Source organism: Notechis scutatus, chromosome 2 (genome assembly GCF_049901735.1).
Source record: "Notechis scutatus isolate UNSWTSFEM ecotype Mainland chromosome 2, rNotScu1.2, whole genome shotgun sequence".
Taxonomy (NCBI): Eukaryota; Metazoa; Chordata; class Lepidosauria; order Squamata; family Elapidae; genus Notechis; species Notechis scutatus.
This window is the reverse complement of record NC_142010.1, coordinates 114,550,583-114,578,468: the sequence shown is the minus strand read 5'-3', so window position 1 is coordinate 114,578,468 and position 27,886 is coordinate 114,550,583. Positions and strand designations below refer to the sequence as shown.

Here is a 27,886-nt window from a genome sequence, read left to right as displayed (position 1 = left end):
ACTTTTTAGCCTTCCTTCTTTCCCCTTCGTCTTTTTGTGTTCTTTGTGTTGTCTATTTAAGATGGCTTCCCCTTGAATCAACTCCTCCTCCTCTAAAGTTCTTCTTGTTCTTCAATCGCCATTTCCATTTCTTCTAACACAGAGCAAAGTGATTCGCCTTTTTCCTGTAGTAGTTCTCTCATATTTTTAAGTTCCATTTTTAATTCCCGAAGAGATATCATCATTACACACTCTTATATTTTATAATCGTTGAAGTCCACAAAAAACACTTCTACTTTCCTTCTTTCTTCTTCCAGTTTTCTAAAGTTCTCAGTTGTTCCAGCCCACGGTCTATACCAAAAACGTCAGTCAATCCCACAATCAGTCTTTCCTTGCTTTCTTTATTCTGGTTCAGCTTTCACTTTCTAAGATTCTTACTTTGTTTCAATATTTCTTTAACATTATATCAACACAAGTTCATACCGAAACAGGATGCTTTCCCTTTTGTTTGAGTTCAAGTTTTTGTCAGAAGATGGCACTCTCCATTTTACAAAGTCTTCACCTTTTCCCCCTATTTTTTTATTTAGGGTTTTTTGAACCTCAATATTCCAACACAATCCAGTCTCCAATTTGTAAATTTTATTATCATTATTTTTTGACAATCTTAAGTCCAGCTTTATTTTATGCCTGTTTATTGCCAAAATATTTTAATCCAATTTAATTAAGTCTTTAGTTCCGGCTTCTTCCTTTCCCGGTTTGAAGCCCTGCTTAGCTGTCAAAATTATTTTCTTATTTTTTTTCCTGTCCCTTTGTATTTCCGCCGCTCACTTTTCTTTTCTTAAAAGTTCAATGTTACCTTAATCCCGGGGTACTTTTTGTTTCGTTGTTTCGTCCAATTGTCCCAGTTCAGATGTTATCCACCTCTTTCTTCCCTCCTACACAAATCTTAGTCCAGCTGAGTCCTCCTCTTCGGGGTGGCCATTTTAGACCACTGCTTCAGTCATCTTTGGGGGGGGAAAGACCAAGCCCAGGAGGGGAGATGCGGCTCCCCTCAACCTGGCTTGTGGCTTCCCCTTACTCCACCGCCCCTCCAAGGCAGCTTCAGCTCCTTATCGCAATGATCGGGGCTCTCCGATGAAAAAGCACGGACCATAGCCACGGACAGTCGCGATCTATGTTCTATCAGCGAGGAGGGCTCATCCCAGAAGTCCTGAAGTTGAGGACAGTTCTTGATCATCTTTCCAAATGAGGCAGCTTCCTCTATGGTTTGAGCTTCCATGTTTTCTAATTTCTCAATTAACTTCAAATATATTAGAAGAGTAATGTTAGGCTATGGTTCTCTTTGTATCAGGAATATCCTTGAGACATAATCTGGTTACTTTTTGATCAGTGCTTAAAAATAATGTGTCATGCTCTGTTCTGGAATTATTCTTCTGCTCTCTCTCTCTCTCTGTGTGTGTGTGTAAATATGTTCCAGTTATTTCCATTAAAGTTTGTTGTTGTTTTTAATCTTAAACTATAGGTCAGTCTTCCCCAGCCTGATGTGTCTACCAGATATATTGGACTACAGTTCAAATGTTCTACAGGAAATACTTGAGTAAACTTGATAAGCCTGATGAGAAATGTAAATCCACCACGTGGAGGAGGCTATATTTTGACCTTGTTGATCATACAATAATACCACACATTATCCATGTCTTTTTATTTGAACAAGTTTTTCATGTCGACCATCTGTTGTCAGATAATGCCTTGAGTTGCAATTACTTAGCTGTGGATGAAGAACATTAAAAAGGCCTATGGTCTTAGATGTTTAAAGAAAACTGATAGAGAGCATTAGGCAGTAATATATGGTGGTTAAAAAACTTCTGTATATGAATTTGGTACAACCAAATCTGGAGAAGGTCCCTGTTTGTTCAGGAGGCAAAAGAATCCAAAGTGCTACCTTCAATTATTGACACCATGTATATTCCCATAATGGCAAAAAAGTAATCCACTAGATGGAGCAGAAGTATAGTTGACAAATGGCTCAGTTGAGAGGACATGGAGATTATACAGTACAGTTGTGTTCATAAGTTTACGTACCCTGGCAGAATTTATGATTTCTTGGCCATTTTTCAGAGAATATGAATGATAACACAAAAACTTTTCTTTTACTCATGGTTAGTGGTTGACTGGAGCCATTTATTATCAATCAACTATATTTACTCTTTTTAAATCATAATGACAACAGAAACTACCCAAATGACCCTGATCAAAAGTTTACATACCCCAGTTCTTAATATGGTGTATTGTCCCCTTTAACATCAATGACAGCTTGAAGTCTTTTGTGGTATGTGTGGATTTATCTTCTCAGATGGTAAAGCTGCCCATTTTTCCTGGCAAAAAGCCTCCAGTTCCTGTAAATTCTTGGGCTGTCTTACATGAACTGCACGTTTGAGATCTCCCCAAAGTGGCTCAATGATATTGAGGTCAAGAGACTGAGATGGCCACTCCAGAATCTTCACTTTATACTGCTGTAGCCAATGAAAGATCGACTTGGCCTTGTGTTTAGGATCATTGTCATGTTGGAATGTCCAAGTACGTCCCATGCTCAGCTTCCAGGCTGATGAATGCAAATTTTCTACCAGCATCTTTTGATAACATACTACATTCATCTTGCCATCAATTCTGACTAAATTTCCTATGCCTTTGTAGCTCATGCATCCCCAAAACATCAGCGATCTACCTCCGTGTTTCACAGTAGGAATATGATGTACTTTTCATCATAGGCCTTGTTGACTTCTCTCCAATTGTAGCATTTATGGTTGTGGCCTAAAAGCTCAATTTTGGTCTCATCACTCCAAATGACTTTGTGCCAGAAGGTTTGAGGCTTGTCCCTGTGCTGTTTAGCATATTGTAAGTGGGATATTTTGTGGCATTTGCATAGTAATGGCTTTCTTCTGGCGACTCGACCATGCAGCCCATCTTTCTTCCAGTGCCTCTTTATTGTGCATCTTGAAAGTGCCACACCACATGTTTTCTGAGAGTCCTGTATTTCACCTGAAAAGTTATTTGTGGGTTTTTCTTTGCATCCCGAACAATTTTCCTGGCAGTTGTGGCTGACATTTTAGTTGGTCTACCTGACCGTGGTTTGGTTTCAACAGAACCCCTCATTTTCCACTTCTTGATTAGTGTTTGAACACTGCTGATTGGCATTCTCAATTCCTTGGATATCTTTTTATATCCCTTTCCTGTTGTGTACAGTTCAACTACCTTTTCCCGCAGATCTTTTGACAATTCTTTTGCCTTCCCCATGACTCAGAAGCCAGAAACGTCAGTGCAGCACTGGATGAAAGATGCAAAGGTCTGTCAGGAGAGACACACACTTATTACAAGCAGACAGATCACAGGTGAGGATGGTTACCTTTAATAGCCATTCAAACCCCTTTGTGCCAACCTGTGTGCATGTTGTCAGGCCAAAATCACCAGGGTATGTAAACTTTTGATCAGGGTCATTTGGGTAGTTTCTGTTGTCATTATGATTTAAAAAGAGTAAACACAGTTGATTGATAATAAATGGCTTCAGCCAACCACTAACCATGAGTGAAAGAAAAAATTTTGTGTTATCATTCATATTCTCTGAAAAATGGCCAAGAAATCATAAATTTTACCAGGGTATGTAAATTTATCGTTCGGAATATAAATCACCTAACAGGTATTTGAGTTAGAAATATATAAGCCAGGATAAACATTTTAAAACTGTATCTTTAAGAAAATGCAAAACTGTAATTAGGTGTGGTTTCTCAAACGGCCATAAGATGGAGCCAGAAACCTGGGTTGTTTAGTCTGAGTCTCAGAAGAGAGTGTGAGTGTATCTCTGTTTCCTTCTGTTGGAAAGTATTGCCATTCCTCCATTTTTCCTAATTGACTGCTATTTCTGGATTTGATGTAAGTTTGTTACTGAACTGTTTTTGACACTGGAATTTGTTATTGGATTATCCCTGGATTGAAAAACTGACTGATTTACCTATGAGTGATTTTGGACTGCTTATCTTGAACTTTGCTTAAACTTTCTGGAAGTAAAAACCTACATTTACTGTACAGTGTATCTGTGTACTGTGTGTGTATTATTCAAACACTACTCTCTATACGTCTCCCTGTATGCGCTCATTCTCCTAAAGGGGAATTACCTCAACACTTATGAGCACAACTGTATATCTTCTCTACTGAAATTAAAATGAAATATGCTAGAAAACTTAGGTGGAATATTGTGTAGTTAATCAGGGTGGTGTAAAGTAGATAAGTTTAATATTTGCTATGTGCTTAGATGCTGCTAAGCTCTTCTTTAAAACTACTAATAATTACTCATTACTGCTGAGCAAACTTACTATATAATCTGTTTTCTTCTTTTCTACTTGCTCATTCTTAAAAACATACATAGCTGGATAATGATATTTTGCTAATTTGTTAATTTGATTCTGTTGTGCTGTTTTAGGTTTCTCATTTTTATACTTCTGATGTTAAACTAATATGGTAGGGGAATGATCAAATGTAACTAGAATTTTGTAGCAATGTGATATTGGGTGATATATGCAAAATCCTTGTTTTTCTGTATAATATCTATTGCATTGTATAAAAATTTCATGGACACATTTCTCCCCAATTTTGGCCTTCTTGGATTGTGTCAAGAGCCATAAGGAGGCTGAGTGTGGACTGAGTTTGCTCCCTCCAACTCCTGTGTCCAGTGTTTGAGAAAGATGTTAATGAGAATAGAAAAACAAGAATATTCCCCCCCCAAAAAAAAAAAAATAGATAAAAATAGCATTTGAATTGATAGCTTGTATTTGTAAAAATGAGGTTGAGGTAAATATCTTTTTCCCCCTATTGTTGAAAATAGTAAACTGAATGAATTATTTTCTTTTTCAGTTAGTAGATTGGAGGAGAGGGAAGCGGAACTAAAGAAGGAATACAATGCTCTTCATTCAAGGCATACAGAGGTAGGTAACTGGGTCTTACTTTGAATAGTGCCTCTATGTAATTAGTGAAAGGGACTTGTGCTTAAAGGTACCAAATATATTAATCTGTATCAGCATTTTCTGAAAAATCTCATAAGGCTTTGATTCTTTGCTTTTGGAAGGCATTGGTGGGTCTTGAATATTGCTAACGTGTTGGGGTAGAACCAGATGGTATATTGACAACTCATGGTTTGAGTTCAGACACATGGTTGTTGACATGATTGAATATGGCAAGGGATAATTCATGGGAAAGATTGGTAGGTGATTGAAAAAGGTAGGTAGTTCCTTTACTGCCAACTGATCAATCGAGATGAAAAATTTATCTTCAATTGCCTAAAAAAGTAATGAGAAGAGCAGTCTGTTCAACTGGATTCCTTTCAGTTGTAATGACCATTACAGATAGGGATCATCCTTATCATCTTGTATGCCATCTGACTCTCAAAACAGCTCTGGATGATAGAAACAACGATCCCATGAACTTTGGAAGCCCATCCCCTGTTTCACTAACAAGCTTGTCAAACTTTTTGTCAAACTTTGCCTAATTTATGCCGATATTTTCTTGTGGTAAAAATATTAGATATGCATGGTTTTTAAGAGAATGTCATTGAATGTAATCTAGCTAATACCAAACCAAAGTATAATCTGAATAAAAGGTTAGCAGCATTTTTTGATTACATAACCCTTGATTTATGACCATTTGTTTAGCGATTGTTTGAAATTATAACTTGAAAAAAAAGATTTACAACTGCTCCTTGCATTGTTTCCACATGATTAAAATGTGGGTTCTTGGTAATCAGCATGTAGTTATTGTACTGTATATGTGACTGCCATTCGTAGCCTTCCCAGGGAGCTTCAGTGTGGAACCCTTAACAACCCTGAACAACTGGGTGATTCACTTAATGATTGCAGCAAAAAGATCATAAAATCAGGTCCAATCACTGCCTCTCTTAGAGTTGGAGGTCCCAATTATGGTCTTAAACCAAGGACTACATGTTCCCAGATTATATTTGTTAAGTAGTGAATAATGTCTTGACGCAAAAGTTACTGTGAAGTACTACTGGCCAGTGCAATTGGGTTTTTTCCCTTGGATGTTTATGTATATTGAGCTACCATTGTCAAACTGCAGAATAATTGAGATGGACGAAGAAAAAGAAATATAAAGGATACAAAGAACAATATTAAGTAAAGATTGACACAAAGCTACATAGATCTTTTACTTTATATAATGATTTTTTTTGGGGGGGGGGGGTTCTGATCACTTTTTGAATCTCAGAGATAGTATGTGGGAATTTGTATTCCTGCTTTTCAAGTAATAGCTGTCTCAAAAAGTGGATCAATTTAATACTTCTATACAGTGCTGGTGATGAATGTTCTACATTAATAAAACTGAGATAGAGTCTTTAAAGGTTACGAGCTACAAAAATGTAACTATGGGAAAGTAATGGGAGAAATTCACATATGATATCAGTAATGATTATCAAATGGTGTTTGCGTGCGTCTCATCCGGTCTTCTGAAAGCTCGCAGATTTGCACACAAACCACCATACAACAGCAGAAAGCAGGTTTCAAGGTGTTTAATGTCAAACAACAAACTTCCCACCCGGCAAGAACGGCATACAATTCGGTCTAGGTTAGCATTGGACGCTTCTGCCTTCCAATGCTATTTAAAGGTATAAACATCACCACCTAAATGCTCCTATCTCCTGTACTCGCCCCTAATTAGCCCCTTAATTACCCCCTAAGTCACCATCCGGTTATACCTAATATGTCCATTGTTTCCTATCTCTGCAATCTATCTTTCTCCTATGAACCCTACCTACTTGTGAGTAAACTATATACCCAGATTCCCCCCCATCATCCGTTGCAGCACTACAGTCGATTCCAAAAGCCGCAAAAAGACGGGGGGGTTCCCGGATTCCCCCTCTCGTCACCATCGACCATCCCGCTCCGCCGATGATGCATCTGATGCAGCTAAACAATCCCGGAAGTATATATTGTCAGGCTTCAGCGGCTCTTGCAAACTTGCTAACAGGCTCAGTTTATCTATCAGCACTAACGGAACCTGACAGGCTGCCTTCTCTACCAGAGATCCAACTAGAAAAAGAGAACAAACAGATGAAACGTTATGCATTGTCTCCCCCCACTTCTTTGACAGTATACTTTAGGTCAGGGGTCTCAAACTCGCGGCCCACGGGCCAATTGCGGCCCGCAGGACGATATCCTGTAGCCCCCACCGTGATATGAAAGTATAATATTAGTGCGGCCCGCAGGGGGAATGGACCTCTGAAGGAAGTCCTGCCTGCCGTTCCTCGTCGTGGCTGACATTCGGGCCTGGCAAGTCTGAGCAGCCAGCACATAGAACAGGGCGGCGCCGGATGTTGGAGAAGCAGAGCGGAGCCGGAGATCATTAGCCGCCTCTTTCGCAGCACAAGAAGCCTCCCCCATCTGGCCAGCTGCTCTCCTCCTTCTCTGCCTGTTTGTTCTGTATGGCCGAGGAGGAGGAGACCAGCTGGCTGGTTGGGGAAGCTTCGCGCCCGAAAGAGGCAGCTACTAATCTCCGGCTTTGCTCTGCTTCTCCAATGGTCCGGCTTCCCCTCTTGCTCCTCACAGTTGCCCTGAGCTGGTGCGGTTCTTTACCTGGGCAGCCAGACGCCCGCAGCAGCGCCCGCAGCAGCAACAGGCAGTTCTGCCTGGGCTCCGCTCAGGTGTCCGGCTGGGGCTGTCAGGAGTTGCTACCGCCGGTGCAGCTCCGCGCGGCTCTAGTCCCGCATTGCCTTGGGAAGGGAAAGGCAAAACCAGGAGCCGCTGACAAGTAGAAGCCGAGCGGAAATGATGTCTGCATTGCGGCCCAGCCTCACCCAGACTCTGCCTCCAGTGGCCCCCAGGTAAATTGAGTTTGAGACCCCTGCTTTAGGTGGAACTGTCGGCATAGCCGAGGGGCACGCACGTCTGAATAGACAACCTATGACGCCTCTGACGGGATACCCTTTCCAGCGAACCAAGTATTGAAAGGTTCCCCTATGTCTACAGGAATCAAGTATTTCACTAATCTCATATTGATCATCTTGTACAGGGCCTGGAGGATCAGATTGGGTGTCAGGATTCACCATGTTTGCTAGTTTAATGAAGCTAATATGGAAAACTGGGTACATTCATCTAAATCATGATGATAATTTCAATTATATTATGACAGGATTAATTATCTTAATCACTGGAAATGGACCAATATATTAAGGACCCAGTTTCTTAGATGGCAGCCCTAAATTTAGATATTTAGTGGAGAGGTATACAAGGTCTCCTATTTTGAACATTTTATGGTCAGCTCTTTTCTTATCAGCCTGTTTCTTATAAGCAACAAAAGCATTGCGCAATGCGTGGTGCACCTTTGTCCATGTTTCCTTTATTCTTTCAGACCGTATAGTTGTAGTCATTGATTCCTGTCCTCCTTGCTCCCACTCAGGAATTGGTACGAATTCCATGCCATTTACTATAAAGAATGGGGTTTGTCCAGTACTACGATGTATGGTGTTATTATATGCCACCTCCGCAAATGGTAACAAATCCGACCAATCTGTTTGCTGATAGGAGACATAGCAATGGAGGTATCATTCTATGGCTGCATTAGTACGTTCTGAAGCACCATTGGTGCTCGGATGATAAACCGTGCTTAACACCTGTGAAGAACCTATTAAGCATATGAACTCCCGCCAAAACTGAGCAGTAAACTGCACTCCTCAATCCAAGATGATCCCTCTTGGTACCCCATGTAGTCTGTAGATATTCTTAATGAATATGGTAACTAATTTTCGAGCAGAGAGTAGACCAGCACATGGGATAAAGTGCACCTGCTTCGAAAATAAATCTATGACCATCCAAATCACTGTAGATCCATGGCTATTAGGTAAGTCTACTAAAAACTCCATGGCAATGTCCTGCCATGGTTTAGTGGGATTCGATATTGTTTGTAATAATCCCAGAGGTTTTCCAGGTCAGGACTTAGTGGTAGCACAAACTGTACATGTCTTTATGTAATGTTCAATATCCGATCTCATTGAAGGCCACCAAAATTGCCTTTCGGCAAGATGTAATGTTTTTAAGAATCCATAATGTCCAGCCTGCCTAACATCATGGCAATAGTGTAATACTTTGGTCCTCAAAATTTCTGGTTTATATAGTTTCGTTCCTCTCCATGTAATACCATTGCTGATACCACATTGTGTTTGGTTCTTTGCTAACCACGTGTCCCCCTTTATAGCATTCAGTAAATCTTGAGCCAATAATTTCACTCGTAATGACTGTAGAGTCTCTCTCCCTTGTATAATCGGTTGCACTATTACCTCTCATCTGCTGTTGTATTGTGTATAAACACCCCCACCTAAACGCTCCTATCTCCTGTACTCACCCCTAATTAGCCCCTTAATTACCCCCTAAGTCACCATCCGGTTATACCTAATATGTCCATTGTTTCCTATCTCTGCAATCTATCTTTCTCCTATGAACCCTACCTACTCATGAGTAAACTATATACCCAGATTCCCCCCCATCATCCGTTGCAGCACTACAGTCTATTCCAAAAGCCGCAAAAGGACGGGGGGGGGGGTTCCCGGATTCCCCCTCTCGTCACTGTCGACCACCCCGCTCTGCCAACGATGTGTCTGATACAGCTAAACAATCCCGGAAATATATAGTCTCAGGCTTCAGCGGCTCTTGCAAACATGCTGATGGACTCAGTTTATCTATCAGCAGTAACGGAGCCCGACAGGGTGTGTGTGTGTGTGTGTGTGTGTGAATTAAGAGGCTAGAGTCACAGGGAACTGTACAGACAATATAAACAGAGAAGAAATCTATAAAGTGCAGTATTAAGCCTTTCTTGTGCATTTGATTCCTGTGTTTTGCCTTCATCAAATCTTGAATAATAGGAAATAATTCCATCTTTTTTTCTCTGCAGTAGTCTGCATTTATAGTCTAGAGCAGGGGTATCAAACTCAATTTCACTGACGGCTGCATCAGGGTTGTGTTTGACCTTGCGGGGGCCGGCGTGGCGTGGCCAGGGGGGGCATGGCCAGCTTGATATTAGTAATCATATTAGCTCTTATAAAATTCCTAATTTTTCTTACAGGTGTAATAGCTTTGGCACAGGAAAGATTTGATTATGATAAAATACTTCCCACTTGGTCTGTGAAGTAAGCATTTAATAAAGGCCATCCTCAATATATAGGATTTCATAAATTAGAAAATAGTCTGATTTCTATGACTGGAAATTTTCTGTAGAATATATTTCTATGATATTTATTATAATACTTGGGAATATATACAAAGAAGAAATAAAAATTACATATGTAAACATTACTGCTACTCAGGGCTGGGATCTGACTAGTATAACTACCGGTTCTGTTGTTCTGTGTCGCGCGCGCATGCGCGAGTCGCGCAAGTAGAATTTACGACCTGCTGAGCTGCCTGGACAGCTGAGCAGCACTGCGTGCAAGTGCGCAGCGGTTGGAAAAGCAAAGCAGCTGCGGTTGAAAAAGCAGGAAATAAAGGTCAAGTAAGAGCCTGGGCAAACGGGTGGGCCAAAACAGCAGCAGACATAGAACCGGTTCTATGCCTGCTGCTCTTCAGAACTACCAGTACTACAGAAGTGGACAGAACCTGTAGAATCCCACCCCTGCTGCTACTTAATGTGTTTCTTGCACAAATACCCCAAATATCAGTTAACTTAATTAAATCTGTTACATTGATAATACTGAAACAAGCTACAGATAGTCCTTGACTTATGACTACAATTGAGCCCAAAACTTCTGTTGCTAAGTGAAACATTTGTTAAATGAGTTTTGCCTCATTTTATGATCTGCCTTGCCACATTTATTAAGTGAATCACTGCAGTTATTTACTTAGTGGCAAAGTTGTTAAGTGAATCTGGCATCCCCATTGACTTTGCTTGTCAGAAGGTCATAAAAGGTGATCACATGACCCCGGGACACTACAACCATCATAAATATGACTCAGTTGCCAAGCATCTGAATTTTAATCACGTGATCACAGTAATGCTTCACTGTTAGAAATGTGAAAAATGGTCCTGTCACTTTTTTTAGTGCTGTTTTAACTTCAAACTGTCACTAAATGAACAGTTGTAAGTCGAGGACTACCTGTACTGGATTGAAAACATGTTTCTCTTCAAGGTATAAAATAGATTATGGACCGCACAAAAAGCATTGTAACATGTAGTTATACAATACTAAGTACTTTAGTTAAAAGTTGCCTATATTCATCAGCAGCCGTGGTGGGATTCAGCCAGTTCCCACTTATTCAGGAGAACTGTTTGTTAACTTTCTGATCAGAAATCTTCCAACAGCCTTTTGGTTTTTTCCCCACTTTACATGGTTAATCCTGTCAGGAAGGCAGGAAGGAAATATTTTGGTATGTTTCTAGCCTAATCCTGTTTATCTTTAAGTGTTTTCAGAAACTGACTCTCCCCTTAAGCCTCCTTACAGTGTAACAGCAGTTGGTGCTTGGCAGTACGCCCAGACTTTCTGTCCCTTGAGCCCTGGAGGGGCTTGACTTTCTTAAAGGGGAAGGATTGTTTTAAGCTTTTTATATTGCTTTGGTGGTTCCTGGCACTGTCCTTTCGGGGTGTACTTCCAAGAGGCAGGATGCAAGTTTGGCATTATTATTTTTTTTACTGCTTTTCTGGAGGCATGTGATCTTTCCTTAAATCTGGATGATTTCCTTAGGATATATCTTGTGAGGTGAGTGATACCAGCTGGTATCTTTGAGTGGTACAAATGGATTGCTTCTCCTGGGTGGGAAAGGGTGCTTTGTCAGTTCACTGAGCACAGGAGTCTCTTGTCTATGGGGATTCTTCAGTCATCCAGGTCATGGTTGTCCCAAAGGTGCTTTTTTTAAGAGGCAACCGGACTTGCTTGGTTTCAAGAAAGTCCAGTTGCCTCTTGAAAAAGCACCTTTGGGACAGGAGTCTCTTGCATTGTTTTGGAGTGGCTAAGGCACATGATTGCTCACTTATAAGTAAGATTTTAAAAAATAAAGAGGTAGGGGTGTAGATCCTCTAATTCGTTTTAGTTTTCTCTCATGATAATAAGGCTTAGTAACATGGCAACAGGCTTGAAGTTTATTTAGATACCTGTGGCATGTACTAATTTTATTGTGATCCTGACAAGCCTGGGAGGCTTGAAACTGAGTCCCTTATATACTTTGTTAATTTGTCTTTTTAGCTCAGCATTTTGTAGCCCAAGTGTGGCCACCCACTTTCTGGAAAGCTTAAATGACCTCTCTGCTAAAGGGTTTCACTTTATGATCAAGAGTTGGCTGCTGATAGTTATCATTGCATTTTAACTATTTTAATTTCTCAAGATGTTCTGGCACTCTGCCTGATTTGTAATTCCAGCTTGCAGGTATTGCTGATGAAAAGGAAGGTATTCAGACAGAATGGTTTGTGTTTCCATGATGGCTGTGGCTATCACTGATCTTCAGTGTGTATTCTCCCATTTCTAATCTAATTATTGGTATTTAGGGCAGCTTTTTGCAAGCAAAGGAGCTTTTTGTATTTTTGTACAGGTAATCCTTGACTTACAACAGTTCATTTAGTGACCGTTCAAAGTTACAATGGCATTGAAAAAAGTGACTTATGACCATTTTTCACACTTACGACCGCTGCAGCATCCCCACTGTCACAAGAGGCTGGGCAAGGCAAAGTGCCCCTCGACCTGAGTAGTGTCGAATTTACCATGACCCCCCAGGCACATGACCACCCAGCCACACCTACCTAGCTGGTCATTAGGGCAGAGAACCGCTTGTTAAATTATTTTGAATCCCATCATTGATCAGCAGGTTGAGCAACTTACATAGATGTATCAAATAAAAAGGTTTTCAGTAATGTGTCACTGTACGCTAGAAGAGGCAATTTGTGAAGATTAAAGATCTTCACAAAGTCCTTTAAGGATTTATGCCATTACCTTTAGAAATCCAGAAATTTTAACCCTAACATATAGGTTGCTTAATCTGAGGCTGCTGGATCTGCTTTTTTCTAAGGGATTAAAAAAAACTAAATCTTGAAATATAGTACAGTAATTTCTTGTGGCTCATCTGTAGCTGAACTATTTTTGGTGCCTAGTAAACAGCAGTATTCTCAAAAATATGATGAACGTTAAGTGCTGTAAAACATACTTAAGAAGAAACAGCAACAGATTTCAATGTAAGTTAATCAAAAGTACCTCTTACAACCCTCAGAAACCCTCTGTTTAATATGTACTGATTGATGAAGCCACCTTGAGTGCCAATTTGGTAATGGAAAGCATGAATAGAAAGTAAAGCAATGATTAAACCCAATCATTACCAAGAAACGTTAACAAGCAGCAATTAATTTCTCCCTTTGCCAAGAGAAAATCTCAAATCTTTCATATATGTACTTCTCTAGCCTATAAAGAAAGCCAGTATACTGTAATGGATAAAGGCAGCTGGCTAGAATAGAAATCAGGAGACCATGAATTCCAATTCTGCTCGTAGAAACAAAGCCAGCTGGGTGACTTTGGGTCAGTCAGTCTTGTTAAGCCTGGATTTCCCAACGGGTGTTAAAGAAAACAAACTAAACAGAATGTGCAGCAAAGTCAGATAGGAAGACAGGTAAATGTGTGAGATAAGTTTTCTAGTTAACACGCAGTAAAAATACAGATACGCTTGTGCTATCAAAAATATAGTTTATTCCATTTAAGAATTATAGCATAGTCAAATAAACAGTCCATTAGTCAAATACCAAATTCAGTCAAGTCTTGTCGAGGATACTCTAATTGCAAAGTCCGTGTCGAATAGCCAGTGTCAGTACACATATAATAAATCTGTCCAAAACTTATCTTCTCTCTGTTGAGAAATATCTTCAAAGTAATCCAACACTTCTTCTCCTCCCCGATCCAGCAAGAATGCAGTCTTCAATAAGCCAGCCAGTAAGAGTCAGAGAGTGCCTTGCTGCTTATATAGTACTTTTACAGCTGCACCCTTAATTACATTTTTTTAGCTTAAAGTCACATACACTTTATCTGACAAACCATGATTCATCATTTTATTATCTTTACCCAAAACAGTTAGGGTAAACAATGTTATCCCTAACAAGTCTCACTCTAGGAAAAAGAGCACAACAGAATAACAGACCATGGCAAACTATTTCTGAAAACACTGCCAAGGAAACTATAAAAGCAGTTCTTGGTCAGTCAGGTAAAGAAGTATATATCAGAAATAATAAACACATATTTTTAATAACTCAGTTTTTAATCGTAAGGTTTAATTTGTTTTATGATTATATAAGCAACAAAATAAAAATACCAATGATGTCTGATTTTCATTCTTATTTTTTTAAAAAGCAAATGGTTATTATTCAGAATATTTGTAAGTAACATACAAGTTTTATATTATCCAGTTACGAAAATACAGATCACAGATTAGAAGTAATGCTAATTCTTTATGAATTAATTGCATACAGTAGCAATTTTTTTATTATTTCACTTCCACATTATTAATGATGAAATAGCCTCTCATGTTATTTTGCTTAATCTGAAACGTTCATGAACATTCTTTTGATATATCAAATGACCACAATGCAGTATGAAATGATGGTAGGCTGAGCTATAGATAGTAGAACTCAAAAAGAGATATTTATACTAATTATAATTTGCATTTATCTGTAATTGGTTTATCTGTGAAAGGAATAATTAATTACCTATGAAAACATTTCTATTTTAATGTTACAGCTGTTGGATAAGCCATCCTTTTTTATGAAATCATGTAAACATGCATATGAGTCCTTTTCTGTGCATCATCTGATCCTACTTTGATGCTGAAAATATGGGGAGTATTTTTCCATACATTTTAGAAATGTGATATTTTATCTGAAATTAAAGGGCCTTTGCTAGAAGCTGTCTTATTGGGTGTTTGGCTGATAGATGAAATAGCTTCCCGCTATTTGTGGAATGATGTAAATAGACAGATCTGGCTGTCTAAACCTTGATAAAAAAAACCTCTTGGTATATGTGTTTAATTTACTCAGATAAAACAGTACCTCAATTGATTATTGGTATATTAAAGAGCTTAAGAATGCACTTTTTAATTCTAGATTCTTTTTCCAATTAATTCTAATTTTACAGTAGGAAACTTAGAAAATACATTTATATGAAATTGATCTGGAAGTAATTTATTGACACAAAGAAGGAGGAGAATTGGATGGATTCATGTCAATGACTAATATACTAAACTCATTATAAATGGATTCTGCGACTGTCTTATTTTTCCCCTTGTTTTTTTTCTGTAAGATACAGTGCAATAAAGCCTTAGTCAGCTGTAGTCTACAGAATAATTGAACCAAGATCTTCACCTAGTCCAGACCAAGAGAGACCGACATCTCATTTTCAACAATGGAAAAACCACCAGGGTGTGAGAGCAATATCCTTCTGTCCCTCATTGTAGTATAAATGGCATGCTGACACAATGTATTAAAATTCATAACCTATCAGATACATTGCTCTGAGCATATGCATTCATTCAAAGCTCTTAGTTGCTAATCTTTTAAAAATAAATTACAATCTTAAAATAAGGGTGGGATATTTTAATGTGCTAAATGAAAAACAGTGTCCACTTTTCTGGCTCAGTTCAGATGTAATGAGAAGCCACTTTGCTACCCCATTCCCCTTCTCACAATAAAGGGAGTTGAAAGTGTATCTCCTCTTGTGTTTAGAAGTCAGGTTACTTGTTTAATTATGGTTTCTGAAAAAGTCTGAAACCTTTCTTTGTTGAGACTTGTTTTCAGTTCCCCAAATTTAGTTATTTGCAGGTAATTCTTCTGCAGTTAAAAGAAGATGCAAACACGTCTTATTTCCTCACAGAATCTTCCATAACTCTTTCACATAGTGAGGAATCATGGTTTCCCATTGCATCAGAACTGGGCACCAGTGTAATCTTCTCCACCCACCCACCTTTCCCCAAACGTGAAGTTTTCTCAGTTTACCAAGGTATCTTTTCCACTAGACTACGGATTGGGCTTCTACTGGTTCTCTTGGTTTGCACTTGGGTGACAAGGTGTATATTTGTCTCATGTTGCTGAAATTGCATAATTTTATAAAAAGTGTGGAGGTGAGAAAAATGACTGCTTGTATTAATGTAAAGGTAAATTAAGATAAAATTAACTTTGGAACAAAATAACATATTATGATGCATGGGCTGTTTTATACCGTCTGAAGTACATAAGACATACCTCTGATAGTAGTTTCTTGATAGGGGGAACATTGGGGAGTTGAAAGGAAATAATTAAAAAATAGCTTAAATAGGTATGAAATGGTTTAAAATCTTTCATCCCCCCCCCCTTTTTAACTACAGATGATTCATAATTACATGGAACACTTGGAAAGAGCAAAATTTCATCAGTTAACAGGAGGTGAACAGCCAGAGCCCATCATGCACAATAGAATTAGGTAAGCTTCATTGATTTTTTGCCTGAGTAAAACCTATTCAGTTTTGCTTCAAACCTTTGTTTTTTTAATATTGAATAATGAATAATCACAATTATATTTTTGCTGGAATATAAGAAAAATTGTAGAAGTTTTGCAGGAGGAATGAATGTTTTTGTAATGGGAAAATTGATCCTGTTTTAGGTTTAAAACTCATTCTTTATATACATTTTATGTAGCAGGATCTTTCTTTCCCTTCTCCAATGGAGTTGAAGAACAACCAAAGGATGTGCAATTAAGGGTGTGAAATAACTGAATCTCATTTCCATTTTTATACTATTGTGCACATTTTCATGAAAGGACATCTCCAACTAAAGCTTTGTCTACATGGAGATGCCTGAGCTTCTCGTCCAATCAAGTGAAGCCAAGCTGCAAAGATTCAGTGTAGGGGGTGGAGGAAACTGCCAACAAGCTTGCTTGTATCCTTAGGTTGCTGCATAGATGCTGAAGCAAAGAGAAGCCGCTCGGATTGCTTTTTTCTTTGTAGGTGGGGGAGGAGAGCGAGGTGATGTCATTTTGCTTTGGAGCTGCTGCAGAAGATAGTGGAAAGCTGCTGTCGATGGCATTGTTTCTGTGGCAGCAGCTCAATGACAGACTTTTACTACAAAGATACTCCCTTGTCCCCTGCGTAGCCTCGGTTCTTGCATTTCACCATGCCAGCGCAGCGCCATGAATCCTGGATGCATGCTGCTATTTGTGTTTGGCTTCGTTGGCGGGGCGGTGGTCATTAATTCAGCGATTTTAGTGTCTCTTTCCGTTTTGCTGCTTGTGCACTTTTCTATATCCACTGGTGTGCCAGCTCTGACGCAGAATTTACCAAGGATTCTCAGGTATTCTGATCCTGGAACCTTTGCTTTATATATATATTCTTTGTTCTTAGCCTACCATGTTATTTCTCCTCTCTTGAGTAGGAGTGGAAAGCGGGAAATGGTGGAGTGATACTGATTTGAAGTGCCATTTTCAAATCTCAATTTGATATTTTGTAGACTATGTAACATGTGCAATTTATTGTAAAAATGGGATGAGATTTTTGATGTGCTTTGTTTGGGATTACAAAAGCAGTTGCTTCTTGAGAAGATCCATTAGCTCTTCCATGCAATGAGCAACTTCAAGAAGCTTTCTGTAACAGTCTTTCGTTTATTCAGTTTGAGTTTTGCTCCCAAGAATCTTGTATAATCTGCCTGGGATTAATTCTTCAACACAGATTATTCAAATTGCATAATTGCTTTTTATTTTTCTAAATAGATTGTTTGCAACCATTTAGATATATTATAATGTGAAAAATAGGATATAAATGTATACTTATCTAGTAATCTTTTTTTTTCACCCAAGGGTACTGAGTTTCAGACTGTTTGGACTTATCAAACTATTTTTATACAACATTGTTTAATATTGCTGTTTGAAAACTTCTATTTAAAAAAAACAACAAATATCTACATTGGTTGCATGCATAATTGCATGCATATTAAGGTATGGCTAGCAAATCAAAATCAAGTGTTACAGTCTGATATCCCCAATTTAATAAAATTTGTTTCTATCTGCAACCTTTCCCTAATGAAATTTTTACCTATATAATGCATATTTGGTGGAATCCATTGATCCAATTCTTACCAATTTGAACTCTGCTGTTACATAAAAGTACATCAAGCAGTATACATGGCTTTTACAGTAAGTGGATCAGTTAATGTAAGTGGATCAGTGAATTTTGTCGAATTGCCTTGTCACATAGGAACTTCTGCAAATCTCCCGTAGGGTATTAGGATTTTCATATTTTCCCTGGAAGATCAAGGCAGAGAGAAGTCTTAACCTAATCAGGGGATTCTGGTAATCTAGTCTAAGGAGATTTAATTTAAAAGTAAAAGACCATAGAAAGTTTGAAGAATACAAAACGAAGACGTTTAAATTTTATTACAAATGGAACTTTTTGCTTTGTCAAAAAGATTTACAAAAAGCTGTTTAATATATGTGCTTCTACAACACTTCAAATGCTCTGTCTATCTATCTATCTATCTATCTATCTATCTATCTATCTATCTATCTATCTATCTATCTAAACTTTTGGATGCAAAATAAAGTATATGTATTAACTGGGGTCTTAAATTGTAGGTATGTATTTTGTAGAAACCTGCAGAAGGCTACAAATATTAGTATTCATGTTTTCAGTAGCTAAGGGTTACCTTTTATCTAGTTTTGCAAGCCAGTAAGCATTCTGACCAATTGTGAATAATGGATTGTGAGTTTTCAGATGTGGTATTCACACAGTGAATAAACGACCTGAATGTTCTTTCATTCATATTATAGCTGAACATAGAAAGTAGATGGGTAGATCTTCCCCAAACCCCTTTACAGTAGAGATAATATAAATAGAGTACAAAGGTGAATTTAATACATATATAGAACTCATTCTAGTAACGTCTTTCCGTGGCATTTGCACTTATACCATTCCTGCTTACATTTGATTTTTTTAAAATCATTTTCCCCCATTTTACTCTTGTAAGCTGCCCAGAATAGCCCCATGGCAAGCTAGATAGCAAATAAATGTAACATTAAAAAAAGAAATTAAACAGACTCTATTAGTGTTTGTTTCTCAGCAGAATATAAAAAATTCTTTCAGAATAGGCCAGTAGAAATGATGAGTGATTAAAAAAAAAAGATTTGGTACCATTACAATTGAATATATGAGCTTCTTCATATATCCTGTTAAAAACAGATTGCTTATATGATCAATCTTCCCAATTAAAGAGTGGCCATGTCCTTTTCATTGACAAGACATATTTCAAGATCAAATGGAAACTTTGAAACTAGAGGAGAATGTTAAATTGAAGCAATGGAATTCAAAATAGTCCAAGTGGGAAGATTGAATTTGAGCTGTGCAAAGCATTCAAACAAAATATATTTGTACAAGTCAAGTTGTCCTGAAGAATTGTGGCTTAGGTTGTTCTTTGTGCCTTTTCTGCATTCTTCTTTGTTTAGATGAGAGATTGAGCAGAACGTACATGGAAAACCCAGGAAAGCACTCAAAATTGCTAGGTTGGCCTTCAGAAGATGCAGCTGTCTGAGGGGTTTGAGAAGTGTTTTGTTCACACTAACAAGCTACATGAAGTGTGTTTTTCATTGTTCTAGCATTCAACCTTGTAAAATTATTTAAAATATATAAATGCCCCATTTTATGGCTTGTTACCATGTGGATATGTGAATGTTGCTCAATCAAGATGATTTAAACATGCCGTGGCTTTGCTTAATGCGTATAGATAACTGAAATACCTTTTCACACTCTTTTCACCTGATACATAATAACAGCATAATTGCAGACTGGGAATCTTCCTTTATTAAAGCTGTATGGAAAACGTGGATAGTTCATGTAGTAGCCACACTGTGTAAGTTGTTGCCGATGATGAGCTATGTGTGTATATCTATTCAAATAGATTTTGCTAATTGTTATCTGATGTCTGATAAACAGTTATAATTGGGTATTTAATAACTAAACATATACAAATTATCAAATCAGTGCATTCTACTGACTTTTATTATGAAATGAGTAGTTTCAATGATAGATACCATTAGAAAATACTGTACAAAAATCAACTGGAAAATAGATGACTGCATGTATGAATATTTTTGTTTCATGCTGTTTTTATGTACAATCAAATGCAGTAAAGTTGCACTTTGATGAATTAACGAGATACTATATATTTAGACTCGGCTATACTTTGGATTCCATTCAGAAAGGTGTTTTGGAATGTGCCCCTGCATAAAAGTAGCATCTTCTGTAGCTTTTTAAAGCAACAACTTTTTAAAGCAACTATGAGTTTTCCTGGGATTGCACAACTGCCTTCTGAAGCTGTCGCCTGGTATCATGAGAAGATGCAGTTACTTTAAAAAGTTGTAAGCAAGGGAAACATTTGTGTCCGAGTGCTCCCAAACAACATTTAGAATTGAATTGGAACTACTGCATAGCCCTAGTATCAGAGGTGGTATTCAGCTGGTTCTGACCAGTTCTGGAGAACTGGAGCAGAAATTTTGAGTAGTTTAGAGAACCGGCAAATAGCACCTCTGACTGGAGATTTTACAGTATCCTTCCCCATCAAGCCATGCCCACAAAATCGATAGTAAAAAAATTTGAATCCCACCACTGCATAGTATGTGTGTGATTTGCCAACATTTAACTGAATTATCTTGTTTTAATTAGGTCTAGATGCCACACATAGAAAAGAAGTTTGGATTCCATACATTTGCTTAACATTACATTTAATATGGTTTTGATGCTTGTGTATCTATTTGTATTTGCATTATTTGTACATTCATAACTTGTATGCAAATGCAAAAAGCAAAGGCAATAATTGGAATTCTGTTCAGGGCAGAAGTAGGAAATTCTTCCAGGTTATTTAGATTTTTATACCCTTGGCTATTAATCAGGGGTCTTTTAAAATGACAAACATTCATTCTTAAAGCAAAACATAATTTTACCTGTTTTCTGAGTTTCATGTAAGTAAAATTTGGGGTCATCTGGAAACATTTATTCTTCTCATTAAAAGCTTCCTACGATTGCTCATAATGTTTAAAAAATGGCTGATATTCAAAACAAAATATTAAAAAGGGAAGACAATACACGTACTCCTTGAGTTACAACCATTTGTTCAATGACTGAAGGTATGATGGCTCTGAACAAAGGGGTTTATGACCAAGTCTCAAGATTCCAGTCATTGCAGCAATTGGGTGATCACTATTGCCAACCTTCTCCGCTGGCTTCCCGCAAGCAAAATGAATGAGGAAGCCAGCAGAGAAGGTCACAAGTCACTCCCCAACATTTCTTGGCTTGCATGCACTGTACCCCTTCCCTCTTGCTTGCTTGCACCCATCAGCCCTCTCTTTCCCAGCCTCCCTATGCTCTCACACAAGCTTGTGGCATGCCTACACCCCTTACCTGGGACCCTTTCCACTTAATGATTCGCAGATCTTGGGGTTATGACAGATTGCTGTGGTGGTGCAGTGGTTAGAGTGCTGTACTGCAGGCTACTTCTGCTGACTGCTGGCTGCCTGCAATTTGGCAGTTCAAATCTCACTAGGCTCCAGGTTGACTCACCTTCCATCCTTCCGAGGTTGGTAAAATGAGGAGCCAGATTGTTGGGGGCAAATTGCTGACTCTGTAAACTGCTTAGAGAGGGCTGTAAAGCACTGTGAAGCGGTATATAAGTCTAAATGCTATTGCTAAGCAATTTGGCCACCTGATGTTACATTTTATGACCACATCAATTAGTGAAGGCAATTCCTTGTAACTTGAGGACTACCTGTAAAGTAGCAAAAAACATGAGCAATGAACGAGATCAGAGTGAGCTGTAGCAATTGATCAATGAGGGGAATGACTTCCCAGGCTTTGCACAGTGAACTCCAGTGAACCCCTTTAGGTGAGGCATACTTTAAAAGAGCAGCACCATAAAAAAAGGACCTCCTTTTGTTTACTTAAATAAGTTCTAAGTTACATGAATACTATACATATCATTGCTATGAATTATTCAAGAAATTCATACTGATCTTTAATGATTGCCACCTTTTATCCTGCATGAGCACTGTTTTCAGCCTAATTTGTTTCAGGACAATTTTAACATAGGTACATGATAGAGACGTGCTTACTACAGCTTTTGGGATCTGTTTGAAATTGCCTATTTTGTATACTAATGCCAAGAGCTGCTGCTATTTTGTTTGAAATGGTTTTCAGATTGATGTATAGTGTGTTGGTGACTAGTCAGAGAAAACAATAGCATGGGTTGTTTTTAGCTTATTTTTCAGTTTGGCGGTAAGCAGATATCAGTGGCAGAACAGAATTATAAACAAGCCTCCAGTTGACACTGTCAAGTTAATCAGGGCACTGAGAGGAAGCCAGCCCATATGATCTGATGTACACTTAGCACATAATCTATAGTGCAGATGTTGGCTGATTGTAGTTATAGTTCCTTAGTTACTCCTTTTATTTAACTGACTGACCTGGTATTTTACTTTGTGTTGATTTATTGAACCAAAGAAATTTTTTCTGTTCATCTTCCATTGTTTATCGCATAAACAATTCATTGCTGATATGTAACTGTTTTCCTCCTGCACTACGCCTAGCCACATGTCAGCCCACCTTGCTTTCTCATTTTAGCCCATATGCTAATAAACACATTGGTTGTTTTGTATGTGGAAATGATATTTCGTTAGAATAACCAAATGCTGCAGGGGGGGAGTCATTATCTTTGAGGCAAAACCCTGTATGTGGTATGATAGATGTGACCTAGACCTCGCAGTAGTAGCAACAGAGATGGATGCCTGCGGCTATAGATGTCCTACACAGGAACGCTAGTCTAAAATGCTGTAGAAACCTTAAGGTAGTTGAAGCAGTGTTTCTTGATCTTGTTCCACTTGGAGCCATCTTTTCCGTGGGGAAACTTGGCTGGTGATACAGTGGTGAATGAAAGCTTTTATAGAGTACAGAGCAAGTCTGGTGAAAGGATGTATAGGACCAGCATACTAATCAATTGAATAGTCAAATGATTGTGCTGGTTTGACTGTAGTCAATATTTGTTAAACATTCTCTGAAATCATGAATGTCTTTGTGTGGCAGCCAAAGTTTTAAATTAATTATTATTCCATATGGAAATGAGGATCCTTTTATTCTCTAGTCCCAAATGATACTTAATAAGTTGGCAGCTTCTCCAAAGGAAAGATAGCCTGTATTATCTTCCATAAGCTCTAACTTCCATTCAAAATGTTAATTTAAATAGGCAGGAATACCTTGATTTATATCAGGTTCCTAACTGATATTACTTTATAAACTGAGAAAATCTTATACACTATTTAAAATTACAATTAGAGTATTATTTGTTTTGTTGTTGAAACTAGTATCTTTACAATATTGCAGGAAAATATATTTTCTCTAATATTTAGTATGAGGTTAAGAGTGGGAATTTAGAAACTTTTGTATAGTATAAATTTATTTTTCTTTTTATTTCAGTGTTGTAAATTCCTATTTCATTCAGCTCTGGCCTAGCTTTATTAAAGAACATCAAGAAAAAATATAAATGCACGTGCATAATAGATCTGATAAATATTAAGCATTCTACTTTAATTTTCATTAGGTGAAAATCAAGTACCCATATGTAAGAGATGAAATATAGCATTGATTTTTGAAAAAATGTTGCAGTGATCTTTCTTCTAGGCAAAAGGATCTCCTTTGATTGAATATTTTAGGAAAGTTTTGGTTTAGAAGCAAAGTGAAATGAACTGCATACTTATCTGCAGTTTTTTCCATGATATATTTCCTTTGCTGAATTTGGGGGGAAGTTTGGCTTTTCTGGCAGATTTTTAGTCTGTGTTTCTTTAGCAAAAGCTGTTGGAACCACCGTTACTTGATAAATAGTTTTAAATTCTAATCTTTTTATCATTGGTTGCCTTTTTCCAAACTTGATGCCTAACTATTTCATTTGTTTCTATATACTTGTAGTGTGTAGTTGCTATGATGCTTTTTTGTTCAGAAATGTATGCATAATCACCACAATTTTAATATAAGCCAAGATTTTCTAACCACAGATGTTGATATTAGCTTTGTCTCAGGAACATATTTTCATAGCATGGCCTTAAATGAATTAATATATACACCGTTTACTGCCCACATGTAAAGCAGTGTAAGAGGGTATTTATCTTGAATCCGTTTAAAATGATAAACTTGATTTTAACATTTTAAGTTTCAAAAATCAAGAATGTGTACAAAATTATAACATATGATATTGTTCCCCTTATCTACAGAAAGGAGCCTCCTATATCATTGGGCATATTTCCCCTCCCTCCAGGAGATGCGCTTCTTACTCCTGATACTCAGAGAGGATCAGTGGAAACTCCTGGATCAGATAGTTGGAAGTTCCGTGAACTAAGTCAGCCTCGTTCCCGCACCAGCCTCAAGGTGAAGGAGCTATTTCAATTTTCACAGTGAAAAAAAAATCATTAAGCTGTTCCTTAGGATGTATGTGTGTGAGCAGAAGCTAAACTTCCAATTGTCTTTTCTTAGTGCACAAATTTTTGAAACTCATTCCAGGTGAGTTAAAGGTAAGTTCCCTTTTCTTCTAATGTATAATTTATTGAAAGACTGATAGCACTTGGGAATGTGGGAAGGCCGAATTTTTGATTTTTTTTAAGATATATTGTTTTCTGAGCTTGCAGTTGGGTAGAATCTCTTGTAGGGCTTTTAGGAATTATTAATATTTATATTTACTGTTTTCAGATTTTGATTATTAGCATGGTTGTGGTTTTATTTTTAAAGATTTCCCATGGGAAGAACCTGCGTTGAAAAAAATTGCATAAGAACAAACAGAAAACCAAGTGTATATTTTTTTTTATCTAAAAGAAAGATTGTTGTTTGGATAACTGATTTATAGCAATAATTGTATTAAAATAATTAATTTTATGCTGGCTAAAAATATAAACGTTGCGATCAATGAAATGTCTTAAAGAGTGATACTTACTGTATTTTCTAGTGGGACTTAACTGATACCCTTTCTTCTAGACTGTATGGTATCCACCTAGCAAGCATTTATTATAATATAGCCCCAAATGAGGTATAATATGAATCCATTCACATGAATTGATTATTAAGTACATATAATTCTTCACATCAGAATTATAGCCCTAAAGCTTCAGCTTGAACTTGATACATTGTTTGGGGTACACATTGGGTTGTGGGTCAGTGAAGCCAATGAAAAAGTAGTGTTAACTCTTACATATTTAAATGTAGTGCTATGTGGATTACATGCACTTTAGGTTGTCTGGTGAAGGATAATCTTTTGCACTTTTTCTGGACATTCCGGTGAAGGATCATTTCCACTTTGTCTGGACACTGGATAGATGAAATATTTAAATTCATTGATATTCTAAATATTGCAATGTAAACTGAGAAAAATCCCCAATATCATCTTCCTTGTAAAATCCTATGATTAAATGCAAATTATCAAAATCTATCACCCAGAATTTCATTTTATACTTCTTTGGTATAGTTGTTTCTTCTGTTTTTTCATACACTTAATTTAATTTATTATATTTGTTATGGCTGCCAACTCTAGAAGACTCCGGGCAACTTCTGAACAGCTACCATATGAGATAGTTTAGATTGAAAAAATGTAACTGCTCACAGGTCACTTAGAAACTTTATGGATGAATGAGGTTTAAATTCTATTTTCCACTCCTTTAGTTTAACATTGTAATAACTATTTAATTTTGCCTGTTCATACTGGATAGTAACCCCTCCTTTCTGAAGAAGACTGAAAATTGCATTAAGGAGAAGCACATAGGACAATATAAGATCTTGAACACTGAAGGTTTTTAGAGCGATGTAATCATAATTTTCTTAATAGCATTTATCAGCTTTGACTGAAGCATTAATTTAAATTTGTCCAGATAGGCTGATACTTTAAGAGCAGCAGCAGCAGATTAACAATTGCGGTTTTTAAAATGGTCACTTTGCAATTAGAAGTCTAAATTTCAGCGTAACCTTTCAAACAAAGGCTGCAAGTTCTGTTTCTGTTGGTAACTAGGGTTTTTGTTGGGAGTTTTTTGACTGCTAAGGTCAGTAGTCTGAGTGCTGCATTCTTTTCACGATGTGGCTACAATATAGAAGCTGGGAAATGTTTAGGCAAAGTAAAGTTTCATTTCACTCTGGATTTATGGAATAAAAGTACATTTTTTTTTTCTTTTGATAAGTTGACAGATAAATAAGTCAGGGTATATTTGCTGGATTTTTGGAGGAGGGGATTAATGGATTTAGGAATGTCACTCTTTACAGCAAAGTTAAAACTGTTTCTAGAAGTGTTTTGCTGGAGCAGAAGTTAATCTTAGAATATCTTGTCCAAGAAAGCATAGCATAATGGGTGAACATCTATGTAAGATAAATTTCTCCATTATGAGATGATGTAATGATGGAGGCTAGAACTATGTCAGTAGAAGCATAAATTGAATTTGATGGTTTACAATAATCTAAACAGGGTGGGATACAACCATCTTATATAGCTTGATACAAATGAAAATGAGATATAAAAGGAAATTATAAATACTACTTAGTTGTTGATAAGTGTCAGTTAAAATGGACAGACAATTAAAATCTGCTCAGTTGGCTTATAAACAGTTTAAATTGTTAAATTGTACTGAGAGGAAAAATGAGACTTGGAATAAATAGTTAATTAAAACACAGATGTTTTATTTATTCATTGATTTTATATGATTACCCGTTTGCATCTTTTTAAAAACTCTGAATGTATGACATGTAAAATAAATGATGTAGTATTAAAGTAGCATAAGGCAATATATAAATTGTTTAAATTATTTAAACATGTATGCACTGATTAATTTTGCATATGTTTAAAATTATGTATACATTAATCTAGTACTTATTAGTCTAATATACTTGGCTATGGAAAGTAAAAGAAGTGAAATTTTATAGGCATATATCTCTTGTGCATTTCCTTTGGCAAACTGGTACAATAGGAGCTGTGTTGGTGCGGTGGTTAGAATGCAATATTGCAGGCTAACTCTGCCTGCTGCCAGAAGTTTGATCCTCACCAGCTCAAGGTTGACTCAGCCTTCCATCCTTCTGAGTGTGATAAAATGAGAACCCAGATTTTGGAGGGCAATAGGCTGACTCTGTAAACCGCTCAGAGAGGACTGTAAAGCACTATGAAGCAATATATGTCTAAGGGCTATTGTTAATAAAATACTGTTTCAATTTTTTTTAAAAAAAAGCCTGATTCTTATAAATTCCACCTCCCTTCTTGCTTGTGTAATATGTTTCAGCAATGCCAGTCATTGAACAGCTGAATATGATTTTTAGGAACAAAGAGGTGTATAGCTAATGAGGAGTTGAACTCCTTGGCATTGGGATAGAGGCCTCCTGAAGGAAAACATGGTTGAAGAGGATGAAGCTTTGAAAATGACATATTATAGGTTGACTTAGGTGGGTTAATGGAATGGCATGTGGGAATGATCTTGAGAGTCAAGAAGAAGAGCTGCAGCCATGGCAACTATATCATATAAGAAAATTCTCAGTCCACAGAAGGGGTGGGGCTGGAAAGCATTTTAGAAGGGATCTTTCCAGAGAATAAAAAGGAGGATAAATCTTGCAAGATTCTGTTAATGTAAGCTTATAGTAAAGATAGTGTAGGGCTGATAGTTGTGCTTTTTGTCTGGACCTCGAAGGACTAACAGTTAATTAAAAAAGACTTAAATGCTTAGTTGGTACTGAAGTATTATTGAACATGAGAAAAATGTATTTTGGTGCCTTGAATATAACCAGGTGACATCTCCATGAAGAGAAGTTTTTTTAAGTGAAATACCTTTTGCAGCAAAGAAATATGCACCTTTTAGCCAGAAAACACAGTAAATTATCTGGCTTCA

The 27,886-nt window shown here is 37.4% G+C and overlaps 1 protein-coding gene across 13 annotated transcripts in view; it reads left to right on the top strand.

Moving 5' to 3' along the window:
• The window catches only part of SPAG9 (sperm associated antigen 9), a 100,276-nt gene that overhangs the window by 17,773 nt on the left and 54,617 nt on the right, over window positions 1-27,886 (top strand). For 9 of the 13 annotated variants that reach the window (XM_087955896.1, XM_087955889.1, XM_087955894.1 and 6 more), the window contains exons 3-5: window positions 4,885-4,955; window positions 16,347-16,441; window positions 24,257-24,410. In XM_087955896.1, coding sequence (XP_087812022.1) covers window positions 4,885-4,955; window positions 16,347-16,441; window positions 24,257-24,410 — 320 coding nt within the window. Of the gene's footprint in view, window positions 1-4,884; window positions 4,956-16,346; window positions 16,442-17,071; window positions 17,308-24,256; window positions 24,411-27,886 lie in introns of those variants that run through there. The other 4 variants (XM_087955900.1, XM_087955897.1, XM_087955898.1 and 1 more) reach the window with 2 other exon arrangements.